Consider the following 14,117-nt stretch of genomic DNA (forward strand, 5'->3'; position numbering starts at 1 on the left):
TATCAATCAATCAATCAATTTTATTTATAAAGCACCCTTCATACTAAAAGCAGCTCAAAGTGCTGTACAGAATTATAAACAATAAACCCACAAAATAAATGCAAACAGCACACACAAAATAAAATTGTATGGAAAATGTATAGACTGAACAGAAATGAACCAGTTCAGGAAATACAGTTAAAAAGATGGGTCTTGAGCCTGCTCTTAAAAACAACATTTTCTGCGGCCCTCAGGTTCTCCGGCAGACTATTCCACAGACGGGGGCCATAGTACTGGAAAGAGGCCTCACCGTAAGTGTGAGTTCTGACTATTGGAACTTTTAGTAGTCCAGTGCCAGAGGACCTTAGTGTCCGCGGGGGTTCATAGGGTAATAGCAGCTCTGCAAGATAAGATGGTGCGAGACCATTGAGACATTTAAAAATCATTAAAAGAATCTTAAAATCAACACTGAGACGCACAGGGAGCCAATGCAATGATTTTAAAACAGGTGTAATAAGAGCTTGCCTTCTGGTCTTGGTTAACACACGAGCAGCAGAGTTTTGTAAAAGCTGAAGGCTGGATAAATTTTTCTTAGGGAGACCAGAAAGCAGTGCATTACAGTAGTCTAAACGGCTAGATATAAAAGCGTGCATCAAAGTCTCAGTATTAGTAAAAGAGAGAAGAGGGCGGACTCTGGCTATATTTTTTAGATGATAAAATCCTGTTTTGACTATATGTTTGATATGTGGAATAAAAGTAAGCTCAGAGTCAAAAAGAATGCCCAGGCTTATTACTTTTTTGGAAGGTTTTAAAGACAGAGATTGTAATTTCTGAATTGTATTTTCTTTTTGAACCTCCGGTCCAATGATTAAAACTTCTGTTTTGTCCTGGTTTAGCTGGAGAAAGTTCTGTGCCATCCAGGACTTTATGTCTGAAATGCAATTAAAAAGTGCAGTGATTGGCCGGGGGTCATCATGAGATAATGAGATGTATAGCTGTGTGTCATCAGCATAACTGTGGAAACTTATCCCATGGCTCCTGATGACTCCACCAAGCGGCAACATGTACAAATTAAAAAGTAGGGGGCCTAAAATAGAGCCTTGGGGGACGCCATAGTTGGCTTCATGGATCTGCGAGGTGCATGTATCCATACTTACCATAAAGGTTCTATCTGTGAGATAGGAGTTGAACCACAGAAGAACAGTACCAGAAAGACCGACCAGGTGTTTTAATCTATTTAGAAGAATTTGATGATCTACTGTATCAAAGGCTGCAGTCAGATCCAATAGAACAAGAACTGAGAGCTTGTGTGAATCCAGATTACACCTTAAATCATTCACAATTTTTAATAGGGCTGTCTCTGTACTGTGGTTCGTCCTAAAACCAGATTAATACTTTTCTAAAATACCAGCATCATTTAAAAAGTTATATATATACATACATATATATATATACATACATATATATACATATATATACATATATATATACATATATATATATATACATATATATATATATATATATATATATATATATATATATATATATGTACAGTGTTTCCTCTAGTTAACTTGCCATAGCAGGGTGCTCATCTCATCCACGATTTTTGTTGATGGGGGGACGGACACTTGTCTGAGCGCAGCTTGTACAAAACTGCTGTCTGAGTGCGGGCAGGGGGTGTTTAGCATGAGGGAAGAGGCAACGTGAGTGCTGCCTTTAGCTTATTAGCTAGAGAACCTGTATTTCTCGCTGCTAGCTTAGTGCTATGTCATTGCCGGGAGGGCAGGTGGGGGGGCAAGTTTGGTTTGGTATGCGGGGTGCTCAATTCTGTTGACGGGGTGGGGCACCCCGCTTGTATCATGGTAGGGGAAACATTGATGTATATAACAAAGTCCATGCTCAATAATCCATGTATACAATCCAACATTTTTCAGTCAGGTCATCTGAACAGTTTCTTTTTTTTTTTTGTGCTGAAACGTTTCGCCTTCGGTCTGGAAGGCTTCATCAGTCAAGGAAACACAACAAAACTAATTCTTCCCCCCAACATCTCACTCCAAAGTGGAACAAACCAGTTCTCCTTGTGATAAGATGGTTTCTTTGGTACGCCCCCTCCTCCATTGCTGCCCCCCCCCTCTCTCTCTCTTCAGCCCCCCTCTCCCCCTATCTCTCTCCCTCCCACTCTCTCTTTCTCCCACTCTCTCTCTCTATCTCTCTCTCTCTCTCTCTCTCTCTCTATATATATATATATATATATATATATATATATACATGTAAAATACTAAAATAAACTACTACTTGTACTACTATTCCTACTTCACGGTTTTTCACTTATCACGGAGGGCTGAGAATGGAAACCCTAGTGATAAATGAGGGACTACAGTATATAAATGACTTCAAGGAATGAAAGCCTTTAGTTTCCACATGGATTTGTCTTTTTATTCTCACACAAGTGTGAAACCAAACTCCTCTTATATTTCTATACGTTCAGCACAAACATGACAACCTCTTTTTTTCTTGTTTTAAAACTTGGCTTCTTCTCTTCCAACTTCCAGCTTAGTTTGTGCAGTCAGTTACACCTCTCAGTACGGGGAGAAGCTCTATTTTCGCAAGTTCTTCAAATTCCAGGTGAGATATTGATTGTTCTCATTAGAATAGTTGAGTGGGGACTTGGAGATTCTTTGAGAGGTCTGAAGAAATGCCTCCAAGCTACAACAGTGCAAATACAATTACCGTGTTTTTTTGCCCTATAAGTTGCGTTTTTTTGCATAATTTGCATGCCCTAAGACTTATACGCCGAAGCGATGTATTTATGGATTTTTTTCTCATATTTATGAACCAATTTTTGGCTGAGATATGATCGTTTTCATTCATTCTGACTGAAAATATTGAACACTCCCATTTTCAGCCGCGTAGTATGGCATGCCGTTGTGTCATGTAATAGGTAAAAGTGGCTATTAATGACACAATCATCTTGCCATAGCCTTCCACCTTCGTCCAGCTCGCCTTGAGCAACCGTCAAATCAGCTTCATTTCGCTGCGCTGTCCCGGCAAAATGAAGCTGATTTGACGGTTGAAGTGCATTTATTAAGGAAAAGTTCAACTGAGACACACCATTACTGTAATGTCGAGCAAACAAATAATTGTTTGAGGTGCTTATCTTTTTAAATTTCGAAGGAATGCACAGCGTTCCTCTTTCTGATGTCCTCCCCATCTGCGCACTCCCGTAGCACCGAGGCAGATAATACTTTTGAAATGCAGCTGATTTGACCGTCAAAGTGCATTTATTAAGTAAAAGTTAAACTGAGACACACATTTGCTATAATGTCGAGCAAACAAATAATTGTTTTAAGTGTTAATCTTGTTAAATTCTTGTTAAAGTCCTCCTGTGCACGCTCCCGCGACCGCCATTTGGCAGCCAATCAATTTTTGGCACAACACCGGCCCACATTTCCAGGTGGTCAGCGGTGACACGTAACAAATGCGTCTGCGGTGACACATAATAGATGCAACGTATTTGGCGAAGCAATGTATTTTTGTTTTTTCCACTTTATTAGACATATTTGGACTGATGCGACTTATAGGGCGGAGCCACGTTTAGGGCAGAATATACGGTACCCATGCTTGTGTGATTTGGTTTCTTACAGTCATCTGGAGAGAACTGAAGTGTAATTTTTAGTTTGATTTTTTAAATAATTATTATTTTTCTTAGTAGAAGTGTTTTTAATTCAGCTGAGTGGAAAAACAGTGTGATAAAACTCCAGCGTTTAGTTTTCAATGTATTTTAAATCAGGTTTTAAAGCCACTGGATGTGAAGACAAAGTTCTACAATGCAGAGGTAAAAACACACAAATATTATTATTTTAAGAGTAAACCTAACGTGCTTCAGTTTATGTTTCATGTCATGTATGGGAACATTTCCATTAGATTAGACCTCATCTAAAATCTCTTGTTTCTCCAGTTACAAATTTGTCTGTTTCTGTTGTTTGGAAAATGTAAAAGCTGGAAAACAAGATTTTTTTTTAAGTAGAGGCAATTATCAGTAGCTTTTTACCTTTTATTTCTTATTTTTATGTAGTAGCTTATTTGTATTTGACTGCAAACATTCATTGTCATCAACTTTTGCATGTAACTTCATTTGTTCATTGAGTCTTGTATTTTATTTTCTCCATTAGAGTGACCTGAGTTCTGTGGTAATTCCTTTTTCTGTTCTCGTGGCTGATTGTTAGCTGCTGCTTCACCTGTTTCTGCTACACCACGCTGGCTTCTGAACTCAAAGAAAGGTGCAGAATTAAATAATGGAAGGATACGTCTGAATGTTTTCAACCTCTTTAAAGATGAACAAATTGAACATCCATTGATTTGCCCTTTCTTTGTTTTCATGCTTTCTTGCAAAATCACATACAGGGTGGGGTTGCACCTGACGTCTGTGTTGTCAAATTGTGGTGGGTGGGACCATATTGATTATGTTAAATCTTAATCTAAAAAATTCAAATAATATTGTTCGAATGCCACTAAGGATGATTTTACTTTAATCTCATTTTTAGTTTTTGTAATTTGAAGTTGAATGTTTGATGGAACAAACCAAGTCTTATTAATAATGATTAAGAAAATAAAATACCGTCTTGTTCTAGTCATTTGACTCATACTCGGTCTAATGTGGCTGAAATATTTATTATTTCTAATACGTTTGGCTTTGCATGGAGCAGAAATGCTAAACTTTGATTACACAGACATTCTAATTGGGTTCACGTGTCATAAGTTTCAGACAATAACTAATCTCTGCTTTTTCCTGTTTGAATTTCTTGGTGAGGCAGAGGTTGCACAGATGATCTCAGTAAAAAAAAAATAATTGGCAGAGTTGTTCTCCTAATGCGTCAACTAAAAGCTTACTTAAACAGTAAAACAACAATCATGTCAAGGCAAATCATCCATCGTTCGCTTGTTCCCGAGTCGGGTCGTGGGGGCAGCAGCTTGAGCAGGGATGCTCAGACGTTTCTTTCTTCCAGCTCTTCTGGGAGGAGTTAGTCGTTCTCAGGCAGACCGAGGCAAATGGCACTTTGCCACTGTCTCTACCCTCATCGGTTCTGCACCAGACTGCACCAGTTAAGGGCCTGCCCAATGCTGGTACCCACCCCCACTCAGACCAGTTTATGGAACTATTTTGTTCAAAGCGAGCTGGAAGGCGCTACAAGAAATGATCAAATTTACTGCAAGATATTGGAGATGACGGTGCAGCATGGCTACACCCGGACCTTTAAGCACTGCTGAGACAAGCTAAACAATTTAAAGTCAGATTACAGTGATGATGCCCGCCCACTTTTCAATAATGATCCCATCCACAGAGCGGGGAAACAAGTCACAGTGGCAATTCATCTACACCTGAGAAAAACCGATCAGAGAACCGAGAGCCGACGCAAATTGTACTTATCTATGGCAAAGCAGCTAAAGTCTCTCCAGTGTGTCCTGGGTCTTCCCTGGCTCCTCTCCCAGTTGGACATGCCTGGAAAACCTCTCTAGGAAAGCGTCCAGGTGGCATTCTTAACAGATGCCTGAACCACCTCAGCTGGCTCCTCTCGATGTGGAGGAGGAACAATTCTACTCTTGAGTTTCTTCTGGATAACTGAACCTCGTCCTGTCTGTAAAGGAAAGTCCAGCCATCCTGTGAAGAAAATTCATTTAGACCACCTGTATCCGTGATCTTGTTCTTTGCTCACTACCCCAAGGTTTGTGACCATAGATGATGGTAGGAACATTGACGGACAGGTAAACAACACGGAGCTTCCCCTTGCAGCTCAGTTCCCTCTTCACCACAACAGACCGGCACAGAGTCCACAATACTGCGAAAGCTGCACGGCTCTGTCTGTCATTCTAACAATCCATTCTTCCCTCACTCATGAACAAAACCCAGAGATACTTGAACTCCTCCACTTGAGCCAGAACCTCACCCCCTACCCAGAGGAGGCGATCCATCCTTTTCTGACTGACCATGGCCTCAGATTTGGAGGAGCTGATCTCATCCCAGTTGCTTCTGGTACTCATGTATAATATTTTGTGCAGACCAGAAAAGTGTGTGATTCATACAAGATGTTGTTCTGCACAAGAGAATATCCAGTGCAATTTAGGTATTCTGTTCAGAAAGTCACATAAGACATCTATGTGAGCTATATTTTGATCTTAAGTTAGATTAGAACATTCTTGTCAGTGTCTATATAACCAACAATTTTCTTTGAATTTTTGGAAGGCTTAATTAATATTTAGAGTTTTCAGAAAGATGGATATATATTCTTCTGAAGCCATTGTTGGAGAACATGAGGTTAAGAACATGTGGCTCACCTAACAAAAGAATTATCTGTTGTGCACAAGATAGTTTCTTGTGTGCACAAGAAAACTAACCGTGAGTACCAGATATTTATGTAGTACCAGATATTATGTGTCGAGGAGAATAATAATAATAATAATGTGTTATGTGTTGTCATCATTGTATGTTCCCATACAATGGCGAAATTGGCTCTCTGCATTTAACCCATCCACCACCAGGTGGAGCAGTGGGCAGCTATGGAAAGCGCCTGGGGAGCAACTGGGGATAAGGTGTCCTGCTCAGAGACACCACGAGATGTGCAATGACCAATTTAGCACTCCAGATAGATTCTCATGGTCACAAGAGACCTCATTTAAACATTTTTGTATACCAAAAACCCCACATCAGTTGCAACGTCTTCTGGATAAATAATGAAAATTAAAAAAAAATAACTGATTTAAGTATCCTTTTATCTATTTTCTTCTCTTTATCTGTGGTCACATCATGGGGACAATAGATCCAGGAGGGAAAACCAGACATCCCTCTCCCCAGCAGCACTCTCCAGATAGGTCTGGGTCAGATAGGATAAAAGATCCCTCCAGCTTGTTCTGGGTCAGCCCCAGGGTCTCCTCCCAGTGGGATATGCCTGGAAAACCACCAGAGGGGACAGAGCTCCTCACCTTCCTCAGAGTCTAGCCTCCCTAAGAAGGAAGCTTATTTCAGTGGCTTCATCCAGAATGTCATTATTTTGATCATAATCCATACCTCATGACAAATGTGGTCTAGTAAACTGGGAGTTTCACCTTTCAGCTGTGTTTTATTCTTCACAAGTAATCAGAGCAACACTCATTACTGTGGACAAAGACCCATCAATCCATCCCTCGCTCCGTCATACCATCAGATGTGCGGAAAAAAAATGCCCAAATACTTAAAGTCTGCCTCACCCCCAACACAGAGGGAGCCGTCCACCATTTTCCAGTTGAGAACCAGGTGCTCAGACTCTGAATTAGGTATTTAATTGGAAATACAAAAACAGTTATGTGACGTTTTGGAGAACATTTTAAAGAACCTAGTTAATAAATTAAATTATTGAGCTCATTGTTAATGTGCAGCTTCTCCTTCATTTGGCAGCACACTTATACTAACATGTGGCCAAAGGTACACTGAGCCGACCTGGTAGAGTTTAATTCATGTAATGGTAAATAATATTTGATAAATATTCACTGAAAGGCCCTCACATCACCTGATGAACAGCTCAAAGGATTGGTTCACATTTGTTTTTACCTTCTTACAGTTTGAACACTGATATAATCTTATGGAGAGAGGCAAATAACTTTAGAACAATCTTATAGATATCAAAAATCTGACAGAAGAAGTGGGAGCAAGCAAAACGGTGCACATCTGCAAAACAGGCATGAAGTTAAGATCAGTTTGAGAGAGAGAGAAAAAGAACTTGTATTTTGTTGTTATTGTTTACATTTTAGTAGACATTTTCACCTCTTTTTAGTTTGTCTTTCAGACTAAATTTCTAGAAAAAAAAAATAGTTTGTCCTTACTCTGCTGAAGCTCCATCAGGTCCAGTAAAACAGTTTTTCTCTACGTGTGGACTGTGCTCCCTGCTCTACAGGGAAGTATTCTCTGACCATCACAACCAGTGAAAGCAGGTGGAAAATTACAGTAACCACAAAATACACAGCTTTAGGAACAGTTTGCAAAATGTGAACTTCTCCTTTGATGCAGTAACATTTTGCACAAACTTCAGTAGCTAAGGACGATGCTCAGTTCACCTGTCAGAATTGTGTATTTGCTTATAATGGTAAATGAGAAGAGTTTATGTAACGCATCGCCTCTGTGTTAGACAGATGAAGTGTTTCTGGAAGCTCAGATCCAGAACATCACCACCTCACCCATGTTCATGGAGAAAGTGTCTCTAGAACCTTCCATGATGTACAATGTTACAGAACTCAACAGTGTCACTTGTGAGAATCAGAGGTAAAGGCATTTTTCCACGTGTTGAATTAAAAAAACAAAAACTGTATTTAAACTTGATGCTAATTTGGAACTTGTCACTTGGCAGAGAGTCTACGTTTGGTAAAATGTCCTACCTGCAGCCTATGGACACACGGCAGTATTTGTATTGCCTGAAACCAAAGCCGGAGTATGCAGAGAAGGCCGGTGTCATTAAAGGAGTGACGGTAATCGGGAAGCTCGACATTGTTTGGAAGACCAACCTCGGGGAGAGAGGGAGGCTGCAGACCAGTCAGCTGCAGAGAATGGTACCATTGACACTTTTCTGCTGTTTATTTATTTATCTTTATCGACTGCTGCCGAAGCACTAGAGGCAAAGGATACAATTTGTGCCTCTGTGTGTGTGTGTGTGTGTGCGTGTGTGCGTGCGTGTGTGTTTACCGTATTTTTCGCCCGATAAGTCGCCGTTTTCTTTCATGCCTTGCGACTTATACGCTGAAGTGACGCATGTATGGATTTTTTTCTCATATTCATAAACTAATTTTTGACTGAGATATGACCGTTTCCATTCATTCCGACTGAAAATATTGAACACAACCATTTTCAGCTGCTAGATGGCACTCGAGCAGTTTGGCATGCTGCTGTGTCATGTAATAGGTAAAAGTGGCTATTAATGACACAGTCTGCCTGCCATAGCCTGCCACCTTTGTCCAGCTCTGAGACACACCTTTACTATAATTTTGAGCAAACAAATAATTGTTTTTAAGTGTTAATCTTGTTGAAGTCCTCCCGTGCACGCTCCTGCGTCCACCATTTGGCAGCCAATTGATTTTTGGCACAACACTGGCCCACAATTCCAGATTGTCAGTGGTGACATGTAACAAACGCGACGCATCAGCGGTGACACATAATAGATGCGACATATTTATGGATTTTTCCACTTTATTAGACAAATATGGACTGATGCAACTTATAGGACAGTGCGATGTGTATTAAATGTACATTAACAACTGATTTTCCTTTGCAGTCAATTTAATTAAAGATGGCAGCTAGCATTAAAAGAATACAAGTCAGTTTTAAGCATATTGAGCTAGACTTTGATGTTTTAGTAGCTGAGAGTCACCTCTTGCTGTTGCACGACATCGCATGAGTTTGTGCATTACTGTACATTATTTTCAGGGGTTGATCAAAATCACTTTAACGCTCAATCTCTTTTCAGTGTTAAACAGTCGGAGGTAACACCTGACATGAAAGGCGGCAGGTGATGTGCGCTACTTTAAGGAAAGCTAGACTTTCAATTCAAAATGTTTTTGTGTTCTTTAGGCTCCAGGATATGGAGACATTCGGCTGTCTTTGGAGATAATCCCTGACACTGTAAACCTTGAAGAACCGTTCGACATCATCTGTAAAATTACCAACTGCAGGTGGAAATCCCCCTAAAGATACTGTACCTCCCACATGAGTAACCTGACTGGACACTCTAACCACCAGCTTCTCTGTAAATTTCATGTTGTAGTGAAAGAACCATGGACCTGCTTCTGGAGATGTGCAACACGAGCTCAGTCCACTGGTTGGGGATATCAGGACGACAGCTGGGGAAACTTACTCCTGGTTCCTCCCTCTTGCTGCCCCTCACAGTCTTCTCCTCAGTCCAGGGTCTGCAGGTAAGCTCCAAACTTGCGTACCGTAATTTATGGACTATTGAGTGCACTTTAATATAAGCCACGCCCACTAAAAAAAACTAAACTGTACATATATAGACCACACTTGTTTTCTAAGCTGCGGGTATCGACGTTGGAACAGGAGATATTTACACAGAAATATTTTTTTAACTTTTAATCAAATAATTTTATTTTATTTTTCTGAACAGTGCCTGTAACACGGCTGGTTAAAACATAAATTAAAATACAGTAGCCTACCAGGAAGTCATGGATTGCTATCTTCATCTTCCTCCTGCGCTCCATGTCCTTGAGCTTGTGTTGTCCTCTTCATCGCGCAGCAGCTTTTCAAAACCCGTTGGTGGAGGATTTTTTGGCACTGCTCCTCTCAGGATCCACTGGCAGACTGGAGCAAAAGTTGCTTTTTGCATGCGTCCAGTTTTGGTAAATGATTTCTTGTTGCCAGTTATCCAAGCCTCCCACCGAGCTCCGAGTGCCACATTAATGCATGATTCACACTTATTTTGAGTAGCTGCAAATACTTTGTTGTGCCCGCAGGGAGTGGGGGGGTTGGGATTCCCCTCCCTGTTTCATTGGTCCAGTGTGACCTGGTAGATAATTCCATTGGTCAGATTATTATTTTTTTTTTACTTTATTTATACAGGTAGTCTCATTGAGTCACGTGGACCCATCCCCCCAAGAGAGACATGTATTGGGTATCTGTGAGTGCCCGGGTGTGACGAGGCTAAATGCCAAAGTCAAAGTTTCTTTATTTGTCATCCAACATGTGGTACATGTGGTGGAATGAAATTATGTACACAGGGTCCCAGTTACATCCAACAAAAGTATTAAAATATAAAAGAAAAACAGTAATAAGATCTAAGATATGAACTCAGAAAAACATCAGCTAGAAATACACTAAGCACTAACAGCATAAAAACAATACGCCGAACAGCAGCACGAACATGAGTCTGTGAGAAATGTTTTGGCGGGATGAAGCTTGTTAGCTTGTCAAAAACAAAAAAAACAAAATCCATAAATTAGCTGCAGCATTGTATAAACTGCGGTGTTCAAATATGTGAAAAAAGTTGCGACTTATAGTCCAGAAATTACGGTAATCACAATTTTCTATTTTTCCTCACTTGTGCTTACATTCTTCTTCTCTTGCTTCAGAGTATTTCTGGACTGAGACTCACAGACACATTTCTGAAGAGGACCTACGAATATGACGACATCGCACAAGTGTGTGTGGTCTGCCCGTTTATGAGTAATGAGTGCTAGAAGTTTAAATAACTTTTTGTTGTTGCATTTCAGAAATGATTGGACCAACTTTGGAATTTTGCACTTGATATTTCACTTTTTTTTTCTTTTTTTTTTGCAACTTCTGAGGCGATGATACAGAATTTTAAAATAAATTGTGAATAATACAAATCAGATTTGTTGAAAATAATCATGTAAATGTGTGAATAAATACTCTGTAAAGTTTGATTTTTGACTTATTTTTACTAACATGCTGTGTTTTGGTGTGTGAACCTCAAGAATACAGAATGCCCTGCAAATTTTCTATCATTTTACTGAATTAATGTCACTATTTTGTTTTGTCTCAATATAATATGCACAGACGCTCAAAGCAGCTGAGTAGTAACTAGAAGCTTAAATCATGAAATGGTAAATGGACTGTACTTATACAGCACCTTTCTATCTTATTTCAAGATACTCAAAGCACTTTACAACAATCTGTGCCTCATTTACCCATTCATACAGCTCTATACTAGATCTATACAAAGCTAATTGAACAAATCATTCTAAAGAGACTAATCAGAGCTTTAGATCACATTCATACACTGATGGGACACACATCAGAGGCTATGAGGGGTTCAGTGTCTTGCCCAGGGACACTTCAGCATGCGACTGCTGGTGGATTCGAACCCCCAACTCTCGCATTGGAGGATGACTGCTCTAACCAATCAGCCACAGCCGCCCATGAATAGCTAAATTTAGGGAAATATTCATCCATCCATTATCTTTTACCCACTTCTTCCATTTTGGGTCACGGGGGTCGCCGGTGCCCATGTCCAGCAATCACTGTGCGAGGGGCGGGGTACACCCTGGACGGGTCGCAAGTCCATCACAGGGACACATAGAGACAAACGAGACAAACAACCATTCACTCTCTCATTCACACCTAGGGACAATTTAGAGTTACCAATCAGACTAACATGCATGTTTTTGGACCGTGGGAGGAAACTGGAGTACCCGGAGAAAACCCACGCATGCACGGAGAGAACATGCAAACTCCACCCAGAAAGACCCCGGAAAAGATAACTTAGTTAAATAAATCCTAAAATGAGCTAAAGAATTGCTAAAGCTAAAAATGGTAAAACAAGCTAAAAATAGTTAAACATGGTAAAACTAAAAATTGCAAATTGGCAATTCAGAATCCAGAAATTACAAAATAATTAAAAACAAGGTTTTGAAGTACAGTAGTCCCTCGCTACTTGGCGGTTTGCTCAACCGTGGTTTTTCCAAATAAAATTGGGCATGACACACAATTGGCTGATTGCTGGATGAGCCACACGATCAGCATTCATTTTTATTTAAAATAAGTTATTTTAAATAATTTAGCACCTGCTGCACCTGCCAGCCCTTAGCTGCAGAAGTTTCCTCCTGCAGTGTGTCACGATCTCTGTGGCCGAGAGCGCTGGCCGGAGGCAGAGCTGAAATCATGACATTCTGTGCCAAGGGTCTGCAACCTTTACGATCCAAAGAGCCATTTCTGCCCCTTCGCTCACTAAATTAAAATGTCCAGAGCCACAAAACTTACCCCAGCTATGATCATCTACTGGTGGCTCGTTGACCACTTTTCAGGCCAGTAGGAGTGACATAAAACTAAAAATATTTAATGATTTTAAGCATCCATTGATATTTTTACATTTCAAGACAAAAGAAAAAACAGGATGATTGTAAAGAAAGATTTATTTTTATAGTTTGTACCAATTAAAAAGATAATTTTAACAATGGTGGCACAAATTTCAGTTTACAAAGCCAATATAAGTTTTATTCATTCAAGGCAGTCAAATTTGTTCATAATGTTATTATTGGTAAGCCTGAGAGTTACCGGATCCAAGCAGTTACCAGAACGCACCCTTTCAAAATAAGAGAGTTCCCAGATCCTGTTCCGTAAGGATCCATCTCAAATTAAGCCCTGTCGCACAGTGATAGCTGAATTTGGGCACTAGTGACCCGAACAGGAAGAAGTGGGTAAAAGATAATGAGTGGATGGAAATTTAAACAATGAAATGCAGGTCTAGTGTTTTTTTTGTTTGTTTTTATTGTGTAAAAATTAAGTATTCTACTTGAAAGAAATAAAGCATAAAGTTAAATTATGTTTTACTCCTTGTATTAGTACTAGTATTCACAAATTTGCAAATACATGAAACTCAAAACTGGCAGTGGCTTGTCCACTTTGGTCAAAGCTTGAAAGAGCCGCTGCAGAGGAACCAAAGAGCCACATGTGGCTCCAGAGCCGCAGGTTGTAGACCCTTGTTCTGTGCTTTTTTAGAGCGTTTAGAAACATTGTTTAGAATATTGCAAGAGTGTGGGAAGGTTTAAAACGCCTTAATATACATCTATATAAATACTAGAATAAACTACAACTTGTACTACTAAAAAAAGTCCATGCTCAATAATCCAGGTATACAATCCAACAATTTGTATACCTGGATTATTGAGCATGGATTGTTTTTGGTTTTGAACCAGTTTGACATGACTGTCGACGAGGAAGAGGGCTGGCACAAGAGGAGGGGGCGTGCCAAAGACACCATCTTAGCACCAACATAACTGGTTTGTTCCACTTTGGAGTAAGCTGTTGGGGGAAGAATCAGTTTTGTGTTGTGTGTTTCCTTGACTGATGAAGCCTTCTGGATGGAAGGTGAAACGTTTCAGCAAAAAAAGAAACTGTCCAGATGACCTGACTGAAAATTGTTGGATTTGTTCTACTATTCTACTTGGCGGTTTTTCCACTTATAGTGGGGGTGGGGGGGTATGGATCCCCCGCGATAAACGAGGGACTATTGTATATGAAGAATTCTCAATCTGCAGTGAATTATTTGAGAAAATATTTTATGTAAAGCTCGATTTAAAAAATGTCAAAAGTTACAAGAAATCAAGTAATTGCATAAAATTTCTATCATGCTGGAGGTTTGAAATAT

General features: G+C 39.9%; 1 protein-coding gene across 2 annotated transcripts in view; it reads left to right on the forward strand.

The window, feature by feature from the left end:
* The window catches only part of trappc13 (trafficking protein particle complex subunit 13), a 24,175-nt gene extending 12,882 nt beyond the window's left edge, over positions 1-11,293 (forward strand). The window contains exons 6-13 of one of the 2 annotated variants that reach the window (XM_037692375.1): positions 2,535-2,607; positions 3,773-3,817; positions 4,155-4,172; positions 8,139-8,272; positions 8,358-8,556; positions 9,572-9,672; positions 9,765-9,912; positions 11,080-11,293. In XM_037692375.1, the coding sequence (XP_037548303.1) occupies positions 2,535-2,607; positions 3,773-3,817; positions 4,155-4,172; positions 8,139-8,272; positions 8,358-8,556; positions 9,572-9,672; positions 9,765-9,912; positions 11,080-11,187 (826 nt within the window). In that variant the 3' untranslated portion in view covers positions 11,188-11,293. The remainder of the gene's footprint in view (positions 1-2,534; positions 2,608-3,772; positions 3,818-4,154; positions 4,173-8,138; positions 8,273-8,357; positions 8,557-9,571; positions 9,673-9,764; positions 9,913-11,079) is intronic. The other variant, XM_037692376.1, reaches the window with a different exon arrangement.
* Positions 11,294-14,117: the final 2,824 nt, after the last annotated feature.

Source organism: Nematolebias whitei, chromosome 18 (genome assembly GCF_014905685.2).
Source record: "Nematolebias whitei isolate Nwh7 chromosome 18, NemWhi1, whole genome shotgun sequence".
Lineage (NCBI taxonomy): Eukaryota > Metazoa > Chordata > Actinopteri > Cyprinodontiformes > Rivulidae > Nematolebias > Nematolebias whitei.